At 39.5% G+C, this 13,904-nt stretch overlaps 1 protein-coding gene across 3 annotated transcripts in view; it reads left to right on the forward strand.

Annotated features, from left to right (window-relative positions):
* The window catches only part of syt14b (synaptotagmin XIVb), a 28,370-nt gene that overhangs the window by 839 nt on the left and 13,627 nt on the right, over positions 1-13,904 (forward strand). For 2 of the 3 annotated variants that reach the window (XM_052096266.1, XM_052096267.1), the window contains exons 2-4: positions 2,086-2,133; positions 7,542-7,691; positions 11,928-12,077. In XM_052096266.1, the coding sequence (XP_051952226.1) occupies positions 2,086-2,133; positions 7,542-7,691; positions 11,928-12,077 (348 nt within the window). The remainder of the gene's footprint in view (positions 1-2,085; positions 2,134-7,541; positions 7,692-11,927; positions 12,078-13,904) is intronic. The other variant, XM_052096268.1, reaches the window with a different exon arrangement.

Below are 13,904 nucleotides of genomic sequence, written 5' to 3' on the forward strand. Positions count from 1 at the left end.
ATATTTGTTGTAAAACCATATAATCCACAAACTTGGTTAGTCGTGGTTAGGCTACCACAATATTACTATGGTAAAACCATGGTTACGAATAGTATTAGCCTACTGTGTAAACCATGGTTAATTACAACATTTCTAGAGTAAAAAAAGGTAAAATTTCTGGCCTATTTCAATAATAATTTGTTATAGTGTGTTCATACAAAAAAATCTGCAAACAAGTGTATTAGATGGAAATACAATAGTGCTTTGATATATAGGCTAACATGAATACTAACTGAATTATTACTGTGTTCAAAATGAATGATTGTTTTACTATATATTGTGGTAATGTAACCATGGAAACCATGGATTTAATCTACTGTATTATCCAATATAATGTAGTATCCATATAGTAACCATGGTTTTACTAAAGTAATATTGTAGTAACCGTGGTTACTTTTCTGGTGACAGTGGTTTTACTACTTATACAATGGTTACAGTAGTAAAACACCAAGGTACCAATACCCCAGTCCAGCCGTGACATTACCATGGTACGTTGTTAAAAAAAAATATGGTAATACACGAAGAAAAATTCCTTTGCGGTACTTTTTGTTAGTATTGTACTTAGATCTTTAGAGGTAGAGTGATTTGAATCTCTCCAGGTAAAATTAATATGGTTATGAAGAACAATAATTTTATAAAACACACATTTTTCAAATGTAAAACTGAAAACACTTTAATCTCTGACATACATGAGCTAAAACATTATGACTACCTGCCTAATATGCTGTTGGTTCTCCGTGTGATTCCAAAACAGCGCTGACCTGCTGTGATATCTGGCACCAAGACATTAGCAGCAGATCCTTTAAGTCCTTGTAAGTTGCGAGGTGGAGCCGCCGTGGATCAGATTTGTTGGTCCAGTGCATCCCACGGATGCTCAATCGGATTGAGATCAGGGGAATTTAGAGGCCACACCTTTAACTCTTCATCATGTTCCTCAAACCATTACGAACATTGTGTGCAGTGTGGCAGGATGCATTATCCTACTGAAAGAGGCCACTGCCATCAGGAAACACCATTGCCATGAAGGGGTGTACCTGGTCTGCAACGATGTTTAGGTTGGTGGCACGTGTCAAATTGACATCCACATGAATGACCAGACCCAGGATTTTCTAGCAGAACATTGCCCAAAGCATCACTCTCCCGCCACCGGCTTGTCGCCTTCCCACAGTGCATCCTGGTGCCATCACTTCCCCAGGAAAACGGAGCACATGTACACGGCCGTACATGTGATATAAAAGAAAATGGGACGTATCAAACCAGGCGACCATCTTCCACTGCTCCAAGGTCCAGTTCAGGTGCTCGCGTGCCCATTAGAGACCCTTTCAATGGTGGACAGGGGTTATCATGGGCACTCTGTCCGGTTTGCGGCTACACAGCCATATACGCAGCAGGGTGTGATGCATTGTGTTGTGACACATTCCTCCTGTAACCATAATTAACATTTTCTGTGACTTTTGCCAAAGTAGACCTTCTGTCATTTCGGACCAGATGGGATAGCTTACGTTGCTCTCGTGCATCAATGATTCTTGGGTAACAAACAACCTGTCGCCGGTGTGTGGTTTGTCCCTCCTCGGACCACTGTCGGTAGGTACTCAGCACTGCTGACCAGGAGCACCCCACAAACCTTGCCATTTCAGAGGTGCTCTGACTCAGCCGTCTGGCCAGAACAATTTGGCCCGTTTCAAAGTCGCTCAAGTCTTTATCCCTGCCCAGTTCTCTTGCATTCAACACATTGACTACAAGAACTGATCGTGCCATGCCCAACCAGCCAGGCATTGGCCACTAGTCCAACATTGTGTTCAAAATTATGCTTTATCGATAAGGCTTTGACTAAAAATATGCTTGTGCCTGTGTGAGAGAGAAAGAGGTGTTTAAGGGATGCTGAATTAATCTGAATGTTACAGGCAATAAGTGTTCCTGCAGTGTGCATGTAGAATATGAATTGCACTGATTCAATAACATATACACTAGCTACGATGCCAAAGAGAGTCAGCAGGTGCTTACATAATTGCAAGTTCTTTTATAAATTCTGTTTTCTGTCCGCAGGTGGGGGGCGGAGCTGTGGTGTTCATGAACTAATTTGTGCTAGAAGAGGTGAGAGCAACTTCCTGTTAAAAAAGCATCTTCCTGTTCCTCAGTATCATGCTCTGATTGCTACTGTACATTTGCTATATACGTTAATAAACAATGTAATAATATAATTATACTACCTAATGAATGAACTTTAAACAAATTGCCATACCCTTTCACCTCCCTTGTCCCATCCTCTTATGAATAATGAATAAGATATCAAGTTAGGTGAACAAAAACAAGAGTCATTATTAATTCAAGGCTAAAGTTTATGTTACCATGAGCTGGAAGACCTATGTGTAAACAACAGAATTTCTACCAAGTAGTTGCTGATATTTAAATAATCATGTCCTAGTCTCTGTATATCAAAGTCACAGAGCAAAGCTGATGAATTTTGTTACATTGTATAAGGAGATAGAAGGGCTTGGTTACAAGAAACCCCGTGAGTTAGGAAAACAAATTTTTATAATTGTACAGTAGTGTATTGTCATTAAGGTTTTTTTCCTAACTTAAAGGAATATTCTGTGTTTAACCTGCGTGACTTATGTGTGCATTTTCCATTACGTTTTTTTATTTGTAACTAGTAGCACCTAATAAACAAGCAAATAATATTCCTAAAAATGAATGTCATCATATGTGGACAGCAGGACTATGTTGTGACATTTTTTAGAAATACCAAGCTATAGAAAGTCAGATTTGTTTAATCAAATAGTTTATTATGTGTCCAAGAATGTTTTTGATATGTTATAGACATTACAGCTGATTTTCTAGAAAGGTGAATACATAATTATTATTCAAAGTAATATCCAGCATCATCCAATCACTGCCAACCATGAAAAAATACAATTTTGTATAGTAATGCATTTACTAATGTTAATGAATAGCACCATATTGTACCGTGCGAACAAACAAAAATAGATTTGTTTTAGATTAAAATGAAGTGAAATGACCCACAGATTTGTTACTGTGAAAAATTATTCTAAATAGCGAACATGTTTTTGGAACATCTGTCAGAAAACCGCTGCACAGCAGTCATACAAGTACTTCATGTTTATCAGGGCGGCAAACATTTAAAGCAGCATATCAAACGAAACTAGAGACGATATTCTTTACAACCAAAGAGGTTTCAGTGAACAAATTTGAAAAGGTTTCTTATCAGAGGCACTTTTGTTTGCGCTGCGCTCATTGAAGCAGTTTACGGAAATCAACAGCATGGTGTTTGGTCACGTGACTCTGTGTGTCAGAAATGTAACCCTTAAATGACTCTTTAGAGTGTCTTGAACAGTATGCAATGGGTTTAAATTAATTAAAAATATGCGATGCATATAGCGAATCCAAAATAGCCAGTCCTCGCATGAGGCCACGGGTGCGCACGATGTTAATACAAATTAAGCTCAATTGACAGCATTTGTGGCATAATGTTGATTACCACAAAAATCAATTCAGCTTGTCCCTCTTTTTATTTAAAAAAGTAAAAATCAAGGTTACAGTGAGACACTTACAATGGAAGTAAATAAGGCCAGTTATTTAAGGGTTTAAAAGCAAATATGTGAAGCTTAGAATTTTATAAAAGCACTAACATGAATTATTCTGTTAAAACTCATGTATTATTTGAGCTGTAAAGTTGTTTAAATCATAAATTTTACAATGGTTTTAGGGTTTGTTGATAGTATATTATCATGGCAGTGAAGTTGTAAAGTTGGTTATAACTTTACACATAAATGGTTAGTAAGCGATTTTATCACACTAAAATCATGTTAACATGCATATTGTTTTGTGGCTATACATTTGAAACAGTGATTATTATAACCAGGGCTGTCATATATATATATATATGTAACGTATTCAATGGAAAGGAGGAGGCGAGAACCGCCTGCCGAACACATGACGGACATGTCCGCTAACGATCTCTCTCTCCCGCACGGCCATCTGCAGTCAGCCTTTAAACCTCACGGAGGCATAATTAGCCTAATACGGGACCGGGTGTGTAGGATCACGACCCGGCCCCGCCCTCCGCCCTGCCACATTCCTCCCTCGTTCTCTCAGCCTGATGTACATCCCCCCTCTTTCCCTGGGGGAGGGCGCGCCTTCCGCGCTGACTGCCGGCAGGTCATCCCCATCTACCTGGATGAGGGAGGGGACAAGGGGAGGGAAACAAAAATGATTAAAATGGGAGGGTACTCCTGTAATAGTGTAGTACCCCCCCCCAAATAACTGTAAAATTTAAAAGAGGATAAAGGCCAACGCAGAGCGACAGTGAGAGAGAGAGAGGAGAGAGAGATGAAAAAAAAAAAAACCTTACTCGCCAGTTCTCCGATACGCCGCAGCTTGTTCCTCGGCCACTCCTCCACCCTTTATCGGATGACAGCCGCGCCTCTCCGGGCGGATCTGAGGCAGTCCTCCAGCCCCTGGCGGACGGAACACTCAGCCGCGTTCTCGGGGACTAGAAGGGGTCTCCCCCGCCCCTGGCAGCGGTTCTCTCGCTCCAGGCGGTCGGCAGTGAGCCCCTCCCCGCTCGCGGTCGGCGGTCTTAAACCCCACCGCGTTTCAGCGGCCGGTAGGCGACTCCTCCGCCCCTGGCAGCGGCCCTGACCGCTCCAGGCGGTCGGCTAGGAGCCCCTCCTCCCCTCGTGGTCGGCGGCCATTGTCCTCGTTCAGGTGGCTGGGCTCCTCGTCCCCCGGCAGATGGCCGCGGCTGCTCCGTTGGGGTGGACGGTAGTGGCGAGAACTCTACTAAGGCGTATCCCTCCTCCTTCCCGGGCTTCGGCACCAGTGTAACGTATTCAATGGAAAGGAGGTGGCGAGAACCGGCTTGACGATATAAATAATAGTTTAATGGTAAACTTAAAAGAAGACACAAACAAACACACATGACGGACATGTCCGCTAACGATCTCTCTCTCCCGCACGGCCCTCTGCAGTCAGCCTTTAAACCTCACGGAGGCATAATTAGCCTAATACGGGACCGGGTGTGTATGACCACGACCCGGCCCCGCCCTCCGCCCTGCCACAATATATATATATATATATACACACAGAGTATACTGTTGTGTGTGAAAATCCCAGGAGATCAGCAGTTACAGAAATACTCAAACCAGCCCATCTGACACCAACAATAATGCCACACTCCAAATCACTGAGATACATTTTTCCCCATTATGATGGTTGATGTGAACATTAACTGTAACTCCTGACCCGTATATGCATGATTTTATGCACTGCTGCCACATGATTGGCTGATTAGATAATTGCATGGATGATTGTTGGTGCCAGACAAGCTTGTATTTCTGTAACTGCTGATCTCCTGGGATTTTCACACAAAATATCCTCTAGAGATTACTCAGAATGGTGCCAAAAATAAAAACATCCAGTGAGGGGCAGTTCTGCAGATGGAAATGCCTTGTTGATGAGAGAGGTCAACAGAGAATGGCCAGATAGGTTCGAACTGACAAAAGTCTACAGTAACTCAGATAACCACTCTGTACAATTGTGGTGAGATGAATATCATGTCAGAATGCTATTCTGAGATGCGGGTTGGAGCTGTTTTGGTGGCAAGAGGGGGACCTACATGATATTAGGCAAGTGGTTTTAATGTTATAAAAAAATGATATCCATTTTTATGTAACTGTGTCAAGTTAAACGTAGTTTAATACTTTAGTTTAATACAAAAACACGTCTTGAGATCCCTAAGTTCATATTTGCGCTCCATCAAGCTGTGTTTTGAATGCAAGAACGCATCCTTGTGTTGTGCTGTCTGCTGAAGGGTTAGATTGTTCTCTGTATAAGCTGAGTGTTGCCTATACAGCTGAAGGTTCGCTTATGTCCCTTGGAGAATACAGGTGGTACCTTAAGCTTGAATTGCTCAGGAATTTCCTTATTATGGTCTGGGGATATGATTAATTGTATTAATTTTTTAAACACTTTTATTAATGTAGTTAATTGCACTGAATTAAAATGTTAAATCGACAGCCCTAATTTTAACATGTACATGCCCCATTCACTTCAATTGTAAGTTAATATTTGTGGTAATTAATATTATGCAACAAATGCTGTTTATTGAGCTTAACTTGTATTGAACTCACTGCATATGTTTAAGAGTCAAATGTCAAATATTAAGCCAACTTAAAGGGCCAGTTCACCCAAAAATGAAAATTCTGTCATCATTTACTCACATTCTTTCTTCCCTATAACACAAAAGTAGATGTTAGGAAGAATGTTAGCCTCAGTCACCATTCACTTTCATTGTTTGGTTTGAAACAATATGAGGTAAAACGAGTAAATTATGACAGAATTTTCATTTTTGGGGTGAACTACACCTAAGCAAAGACTTTGTGATGCCTATTAACAACATAGCAACAGAATAGCAACACTCCGTCAGCCACCATGGCATCAAGGTAAACACCAATCTCATTTTCTTCAATTAATGTACAAATCTAGATTTTTATTTATTTGAATGGTAGATTCCGTGAACTCCACAATATCCATGCTATGCTTTTATTAATCCACATCATGAATGTCTGCTCAAATAAAAGGAACTTTTTTCATTCCAACTTCAAATTAATGTACAGTAGGTTACAATGGAAGGTGCAGAGGTATTGTGCACACAAGTGTGGTGGGGCATCCAATTACCTTAGACTAGTGAATTATTCAGAGTTGGGAAAGATAGATTGTGGACAAGTGCTGTAGATTCACTTGCTGCAGGACCTGGAAGGCAAAAACATTTGAATATCATGGCCCAACTGATTAATGGAATAAAGAGCCTTGACGGAAGAAATATAAAGGTCTTGAACTCTACAAACTGATTGAATAAAGAGATAGTTGGATTTGAGACATCAATGGACTTTTGTTACCTACATATTGTGGTAATATTTGCTGAACTGTTGACAGTTTTTAGAGATTTTGTAGCTGTATTTCACATAAACTGCGGCTAATGTATATTTCATGGTGGTTGAAGATGTTGCTTTACTCTAAATGCTTTACTCTTTGCTGCACTTTAATGTTCACTAAAGTTCAAAATGCTCAGCTCTAGATACCTTGATCCATGAAAGATCTACACACAAACAGCTTTGTGGGACATACCATCTTTTGCAGGACTTCTATTTTTTCTATTTGCAAAAGGAATGTTTGGAAATCTGAAACTGATATTTCCTATTGACACTCTAAAGCAAAAGATATCAAATTATAATTTTAAGACTGATGTTTTTGTGAAACATCTATGTCTCTAAGTCATTTGCACTGTAGATACTGTGACTTCTCTTTAAAGGAAATTATACCAAGGTTTGTTGCCCTACCAAAACCTGTGGAATTCATGAAAGCATACATCACCATTTCCATTGCTTGTCTGTTATCTAAGGAGATCATGTTCTCCGCTCTTGCCCTTTACTTTTTCAGCTTTTATCCTGCTTTCTCTTTTTGTCTCTCTCTTTCCTCAGTATCTCCTGAACTGCTAGGCATCCTGTCCTCCATTGCTGTCTTTATGGGCTTGATCGCTTTCTTTTTTCTTTACCTCAGCAGCAAGCTGTCAGTGGAGAGCCCAAGCAGTGATCTGTCTTGTTTTGAAGGATTTAACAAGGATTTGCCAGGTAAATAGGGAGCTTTCATTGATGTTGTGCTCTTTTCATAAAGTAGTTATATGGCTGTGTCTCAAATCGTAGTCTTCCTAAAAAGTATTAAGGACTGTCTTAGATTGCTGGTAGTGATATTATGCAAACTTATAAGATATCTCATTTTGGTCAAAGTTTGTATCCTTTGTGCATCAGGCAATCCCACTATGTGCCTGCGCTATTATCCAATTTTCGTGAGAGCTAAATCCGAGTGCAATTTTCGAGCCAGCTGGGGGTGGGTGGGACTGCTCACACATCTGTGGGTGTATATGCGCAAACTGTTTTAATGGGTGTATATACAGTGGCAAGGTAAGTATGTACGCCCTTTTGTCCTGAATTACCTGGTTTTCTGCATTATTGATCATAAAATGTGATTACATCTTCAACAATGTCACAAGTATAGACAAGCACTTGCTCCTTCTATTGATATTTTTAAATAACTTTTTAAGACTTATCTGTATTCCTTGGCTTTTGAGTGAAAGCTATTTAATTGCTTGTCCTTGATAAATTGACCTTGACCTTGACAAGTGTAGACAATATGCTTAAGCTAACAACACAAAAACTATTATAATCTTTCATGTCTTTACTTTGCTGAACATATCCCATTAAACATTCACAGTCCTGTGGAAAACGTCTGTGAAACCTTGGATTTAATAACTGGTCGATCCTCCTTTGGCAGCAATAACCTCAACCAAGCATCTCCGGTAGAGCCGGATTAGACCTACACAACGTTCAGAAGGAATTTTCATAAGGAATTACAGAACTGCTTCAGCTCAGCCATATTCTTATGATGTCTGGCGTAAACGGCTCTTTTGAGGTCATTCCACATCATTTCTATTGGGTCTCGGTTCTGACTGGACCACTCCAAAAGGTGGATTTTCTTTTTTGAAGCCATTCTGTTGTGGATTTACTTTGATGTTAATGGTCATTGTCCTGCTGCATCACCCAACTTCTACTGAGCTTCAGCTGGCGCACAGCCACTTTGACATCCTGTAGGGTATCTTTTTTTTTCTCCCCAATTTGGAATGCCCAATTCCCAATGTGCTCTAAAAAGTTGGAAATTAATTTTTTCCTTGATGATGGCAAGTGGTCCTGGCCACGAAGCAGCAAAGCAGCCCCAAATCATGATAATCCCTCCACCATATTTCACCATTGACATAATGTTTTAATGTTGGTATGCGAGGCACGGTCTACGTCAGCAGATGCTTTTTGTGAATAGCAAACTCTAAATGTTTTTTTATAAATCAATGTAGCTCCAACCCACACCTCCAATCTCGTTTCATTAATTGGATGCCAGGTTTGCCAACTCCTGACTCAAATTAGCTTTTGTTTACGACATTAGCCTAAGGGTTCACATACTTTTTCCAACCTACACTGTGAATTTTTGAATGATGTATTCAGTATGTACAAGAACATTAAATTCATTTGTGTGTTATTCGTTAAAAAAGATTAAAAAAGACAAATGTATACATGAATGCGGGTAATTCCAAAGGGTTGACATACTTTTTCTTGCCACTGTATGAGAGGTTGATAAAAATACTAAGTTAACTAAGTAATAACTAACAACTAATAACTAAGTTGCTCTTTTGTGAGAAATAAGTCATTGTGCTTTAGAGTTCTAAGAACTATGTCTATTCTCAGTGCAGAACTCCTCTGCAGGTTGTGGATTCCACCAGCAGGTGCTGTCAAAGTACATTTTTTAAAATGTAGTTACAATAGCTTGTAAAATTATGTCCCTGACAATCACTGTTAATACTAGCCATGATTTGTGTGGAAGTAGAATATGATTAATTATACTTATATTATCTATAATTTACATCCAGTTAGTCCTTATGAGCACCACATTTTCCATGTGTATATAAGAAATGTGTCATGGTCATAGAGATATGACATTCAACAAGGATGCATTGAATGTGGAAAATACAGACAAAAATGGCCGATATTTCTATTCTTCTAATGCATTGCATACAGCCCATTTTCACTACCAAATTCTTATACAGGCTGACTTCATTGATATCTACATTGCTTGACAGGGAATGCAGAACATTATAGGACACAGACAGCAGGATAGCCAGAAGTGGAACCTCAGAATTAAATTGCTCTTGACCAAACCCATTCATGCTTTGCACACGCTACTTCACCAACCCATTAACGCCTAAGGATTAGCACATACATTCACAAAAGTACCAAAACTTTACGGCCATGCCCACTGAATTTGTGCCTATGATTTATTGCATAGCACAGACATAGTGGTCTTAAAATAGTGCCTTATGTGTCATTTGTGTTCCTTAAACAATATATGCTTAACAAAATGATATTAATGAAAAATCCTTATGTTTAACATGAGACCTGACTCTTTAACAGAATTTGCAGTCAGTTACAATAGCAGACCCACCAAGAGCAATGGCATTCTTCAAGAGCTTCCAACAGAGCCTCCCTTCAGTCAGTTCTCTCCTTGACTCTGTTTCAAACACCGTCTCTAATGCCGTGGACGATTTGTCCACAGCTGTGAGTGATGCCACTTACACAGTTAGTGATCAACTAACAGAGCAGGTCAATACAATCATCAACAAAGTACAGACCGAAGAGGATGATAAATCCAGGAAAGAGGAGGCTGGAGGTGATGAAGTCCAAAAAGAGAGGAGAAACAGCAAACTGAAGCGTCAGGAGACAGAAGCTTATGACATCGGGACTGACGGAGAAGGACGAAAGAGCCGAAAGTCAAAGAAGAATTCCATGTGGACTATGGAAATAGATGAAGAGGAATTACAGAGAGAGAGAGAAAGGCAAGAAGAGGCCAGAAGATCTGAGGAGGAGGAATGGGAGTGGTGTTACACCCCCTCTAAAGGTTGGTATCGTAAAAAAAAGGACATAAACCAGCCTCAAACCACATCTCAGTCCTCAGACAACCAGAAAGGCAATGGTGACCAAGCATCAAAAGAGGCAGAGACTGCCACTCAGAAAGAAAATGCCTCCTCACATGACAAGCATGAAGGTGAAAACAACGATGAAAGCATTAATGGGATGCACCCAGATAATGGTCAAGATGAGCAGGACTCTATCGAAATGTCTAGAGGTCCAAATACATCAAAAGCAGAGTATGAAAAGAATGGAGAGCACAATGTTGAGGAAGAAGATAATGGGTGCTCATCAAGCGTCAAACTAACTAAGAAGAAAGGGAAAGTTAACAGTAATGAAGACCAGGAGGACACTCAGGAAAAGAACTCAAAGTCAATTTCAAATCCAAAGAAGGGCAAAGAAGGTAAAGGTGAGGCTGTGTGCTGGTCTTGCTGTGCGGTTCTGGAGGGTTTTCTTTGGTTCCATTGCTCCTTCGGTTCCACTTTCAATCAAAGTTGAAACCTCCGGCCACAAATGAACAGTTTCTTCTCAAAACATTTCATAATTTCCTTCTTGAAGAATACTTGCTGTCTTACTCCTGACTGATGTTTTAGTTGTTTTAAAGATGATTTGTGTAATTTTCTCAATGTTAAACATATTTTCGTAATTTCTTATTCCGGTTTAATGTACAAAGACAATTATAAGTAAGCCATTTCTAGGTTGACTTCCCAACGACCCTAATATTGTGGATTGCTGGTGCTGGTGCACTGTTTGTTTTAGTGCCCTGATATGTCAATTGCGTGAGATTGGGACAGGACTATTTGTCCAAAAAATAAAAAATTACTATTATTTTTGCAGTTCCATGTTGGTAAAGTGACACACTTCACTTTTAAGATAAGCCAGATCTACAAACAGTTTTCTGTAGGCCAGTTGCAAATCTTTTTGCATATTTTTGGTAACACTTTACTATAAGGTTTGTCAGCTTTACTTAACTACATTAGTTTACTTAAAGTAACAATGAACAATGCTTTTACAACATTTATTAATCTTGTTTAATGATAATTTCAGTTTTTAGTAAATTGTTTTAGTTTTTTAAATTGAAAGATGAATACGTTAACATTAGTTAATACATTATGAACTAACAATGAACAATTATAAAATAACATCAACCAAGATTAAAAAATGCCGTAGGAACATATTGTTCATGATACTTAATACATTTACTATTGTAAAGTGTTCACTTTTTTTCTCTGTTGTTCTTGTTTTTATGTTTTGGGGTGTGTGTGTGTTTTGTTTTGTTATGCTTTGTTTAGTTTTTTTATTTGTTTCATTTTGTTTCATTGTATATGTCATTTAATCTGTGCTTTCTTTTCTTAGATGGTGGTTGCCCAGAGAGAAGATCATCTGAGAGTGAGGACGAGACACCAAAAAGACACAAAGACTCGCCCTCCCAAAAGCAGGGAAGTGGGTGGAGAAACAGAGATGCTGAGAATGACGAATGCAGCAGTGACACCTCAGTAGATCATGGTGAGTAAAAAGTAGCTTTACAGTTTTTGACAGTCATAAGGAAATATCTTAGGCAGTCCTGTAGTAATATTAATAAAATACTGATTAATTACTCTTACACCCTGTCTACACTTAACACTAGTGTTGCGTCACATCAAAAGTAAATAGATGCCGTTATGATCATTAAAGCTGACTACGCTAGAAGCGGCCGTGTTGCTTTATTTTTTTCCCCCACCCGTATTCTGGCAGGTCCCGCCTCCTGTGTTTGGATTGGCTATTAAGAGCTACTTACAAGAGGTCTACGATTGGGCAGTTGAGAGGTCTATGGAAGAAAATTCATGACTAAAGTCTTTGAAGCATAAAAGCATGTTGAATTGCTCTAATCGAAAAAATAAATGCATTGTATTATCAGTGCTTGCATTTAAATGTGTTGCTTTTACAGTGATTGCATTTTGGGAGGCTGAAATTTAACATGGTTGTATTTTTAAGCATTGAATATTTCATTTGGAAACATTTCACAACTCATTTCATTATTAGAAATTAAACATAAATATTCATCTTCCAAAGTTCATTTCCAAAATATTCAGTTCATTTGAAAATACTATCTAGGTCCTGGGTAGCTCAGCGAGCATTGACGCTGACTACCTCCCCTGAAGTCACGAGTTCAAATCCAGGGCATGCTGAGTGAATCCAGCCAGGTCTCCTAAGCAACCAAATTGGCCGGTTGCTAGGGAGGGTAGAGTCACATGGCATAACCTCCTTGTGGTCGCGACTTGTGGTTCTCACTCTCGGTGGGTTGTGTGGTGAGTTGTGCGTGGATGCCGCGGAGAATAGCGTGAAGCTTCCACGCGTGCTGTCTCCACGGTAATGCACTCAAAAAGCTACGTGATAAGATGCGCAGATTGATGGTCTCTGACACGGAGGCAACTGAGATTCGTCGTCCTCCACCACCCGGATTGAGGCGAGTCACTACGCCTCCACAAGGACTTAGAGCGCATTGGGAATTGAGCATTCCAAATTGGGGAGAAAATCGAAGGAAAAAAAGATATGTTCATCCTAATTAACTACATAATTACATTTTGTTTTGCAATAGTTTTGTGCAGAACGATTGTGTATTTCTTTTACACAATCAATGCTTCGTTCATCAGGTGTGCATTTATGTGCATTTGTAATGTTTCGTTTTCACAGATTGCTCTGTGTGTAGAGATGAAGCTTCCAGGATCAATGCACCCAGTGGAGGCCAAATAGTCCTGACGATGACATTAATTGAATATAACACACCTTATTATTGTGGTGTGCCAAACAAGGAGACATGTGGAACCTATGCTTTAGGGACATTCACCAATCGAGATGTCTGCTCTTTTCTCCTAGTGGTGATAATGGTGACAGAAATGTGGTGCTGCACAATGCGTGGTACGGGCGTGAGAAAAGCCAATGACATTTTTCTTCTCCCTCTGATTTGATTTTCTCTATTCATCCAATTATATATATATTTTATGCATTATTATTATTATTATTAACCTGGGTTGGGTTTCCCGAAGCACTAAGTAGGATGTTAGTAGCACTTAAGTAGTACATAATCTATAAGGTGCCTTTACAAAAGCACTGTTATCTAAGTAGTTTGTAAAAAGGTTCGTAAATGTACGCTCTTGAACCGATATTAAGTGCAACTTAAACATATCTTTCTGGCATCTTTCACAGTTTATCAAAGACAGGACATTTAATCAGTTGTAAAATATAATTTGATCATTGGAAAGTCATTGCAAACTATTTCAGAGGATAAAAAAGTGTTGAAAAATTGCTATGGAATCAATAGGCAGTCTCCGCAGTCTGCGCATACGACGTGAT

This window comes from Xyrauchen texanus, chromosome 28 (assembly GCF_025860055.1).
Source record: "Xyrauchen texanus isolate HMW12.3.18 chromosome 28, RBS_HiC_50CHRs, whole genome shotgun sequence".
NCBI classification, from domain to species: domain Eukaryota; kingdom Metazoa; phylum Chordata; class Actinopteri; order Cypriniformes; family Catostomidae; genus Xyrauchen; species Xyrauchen texanus.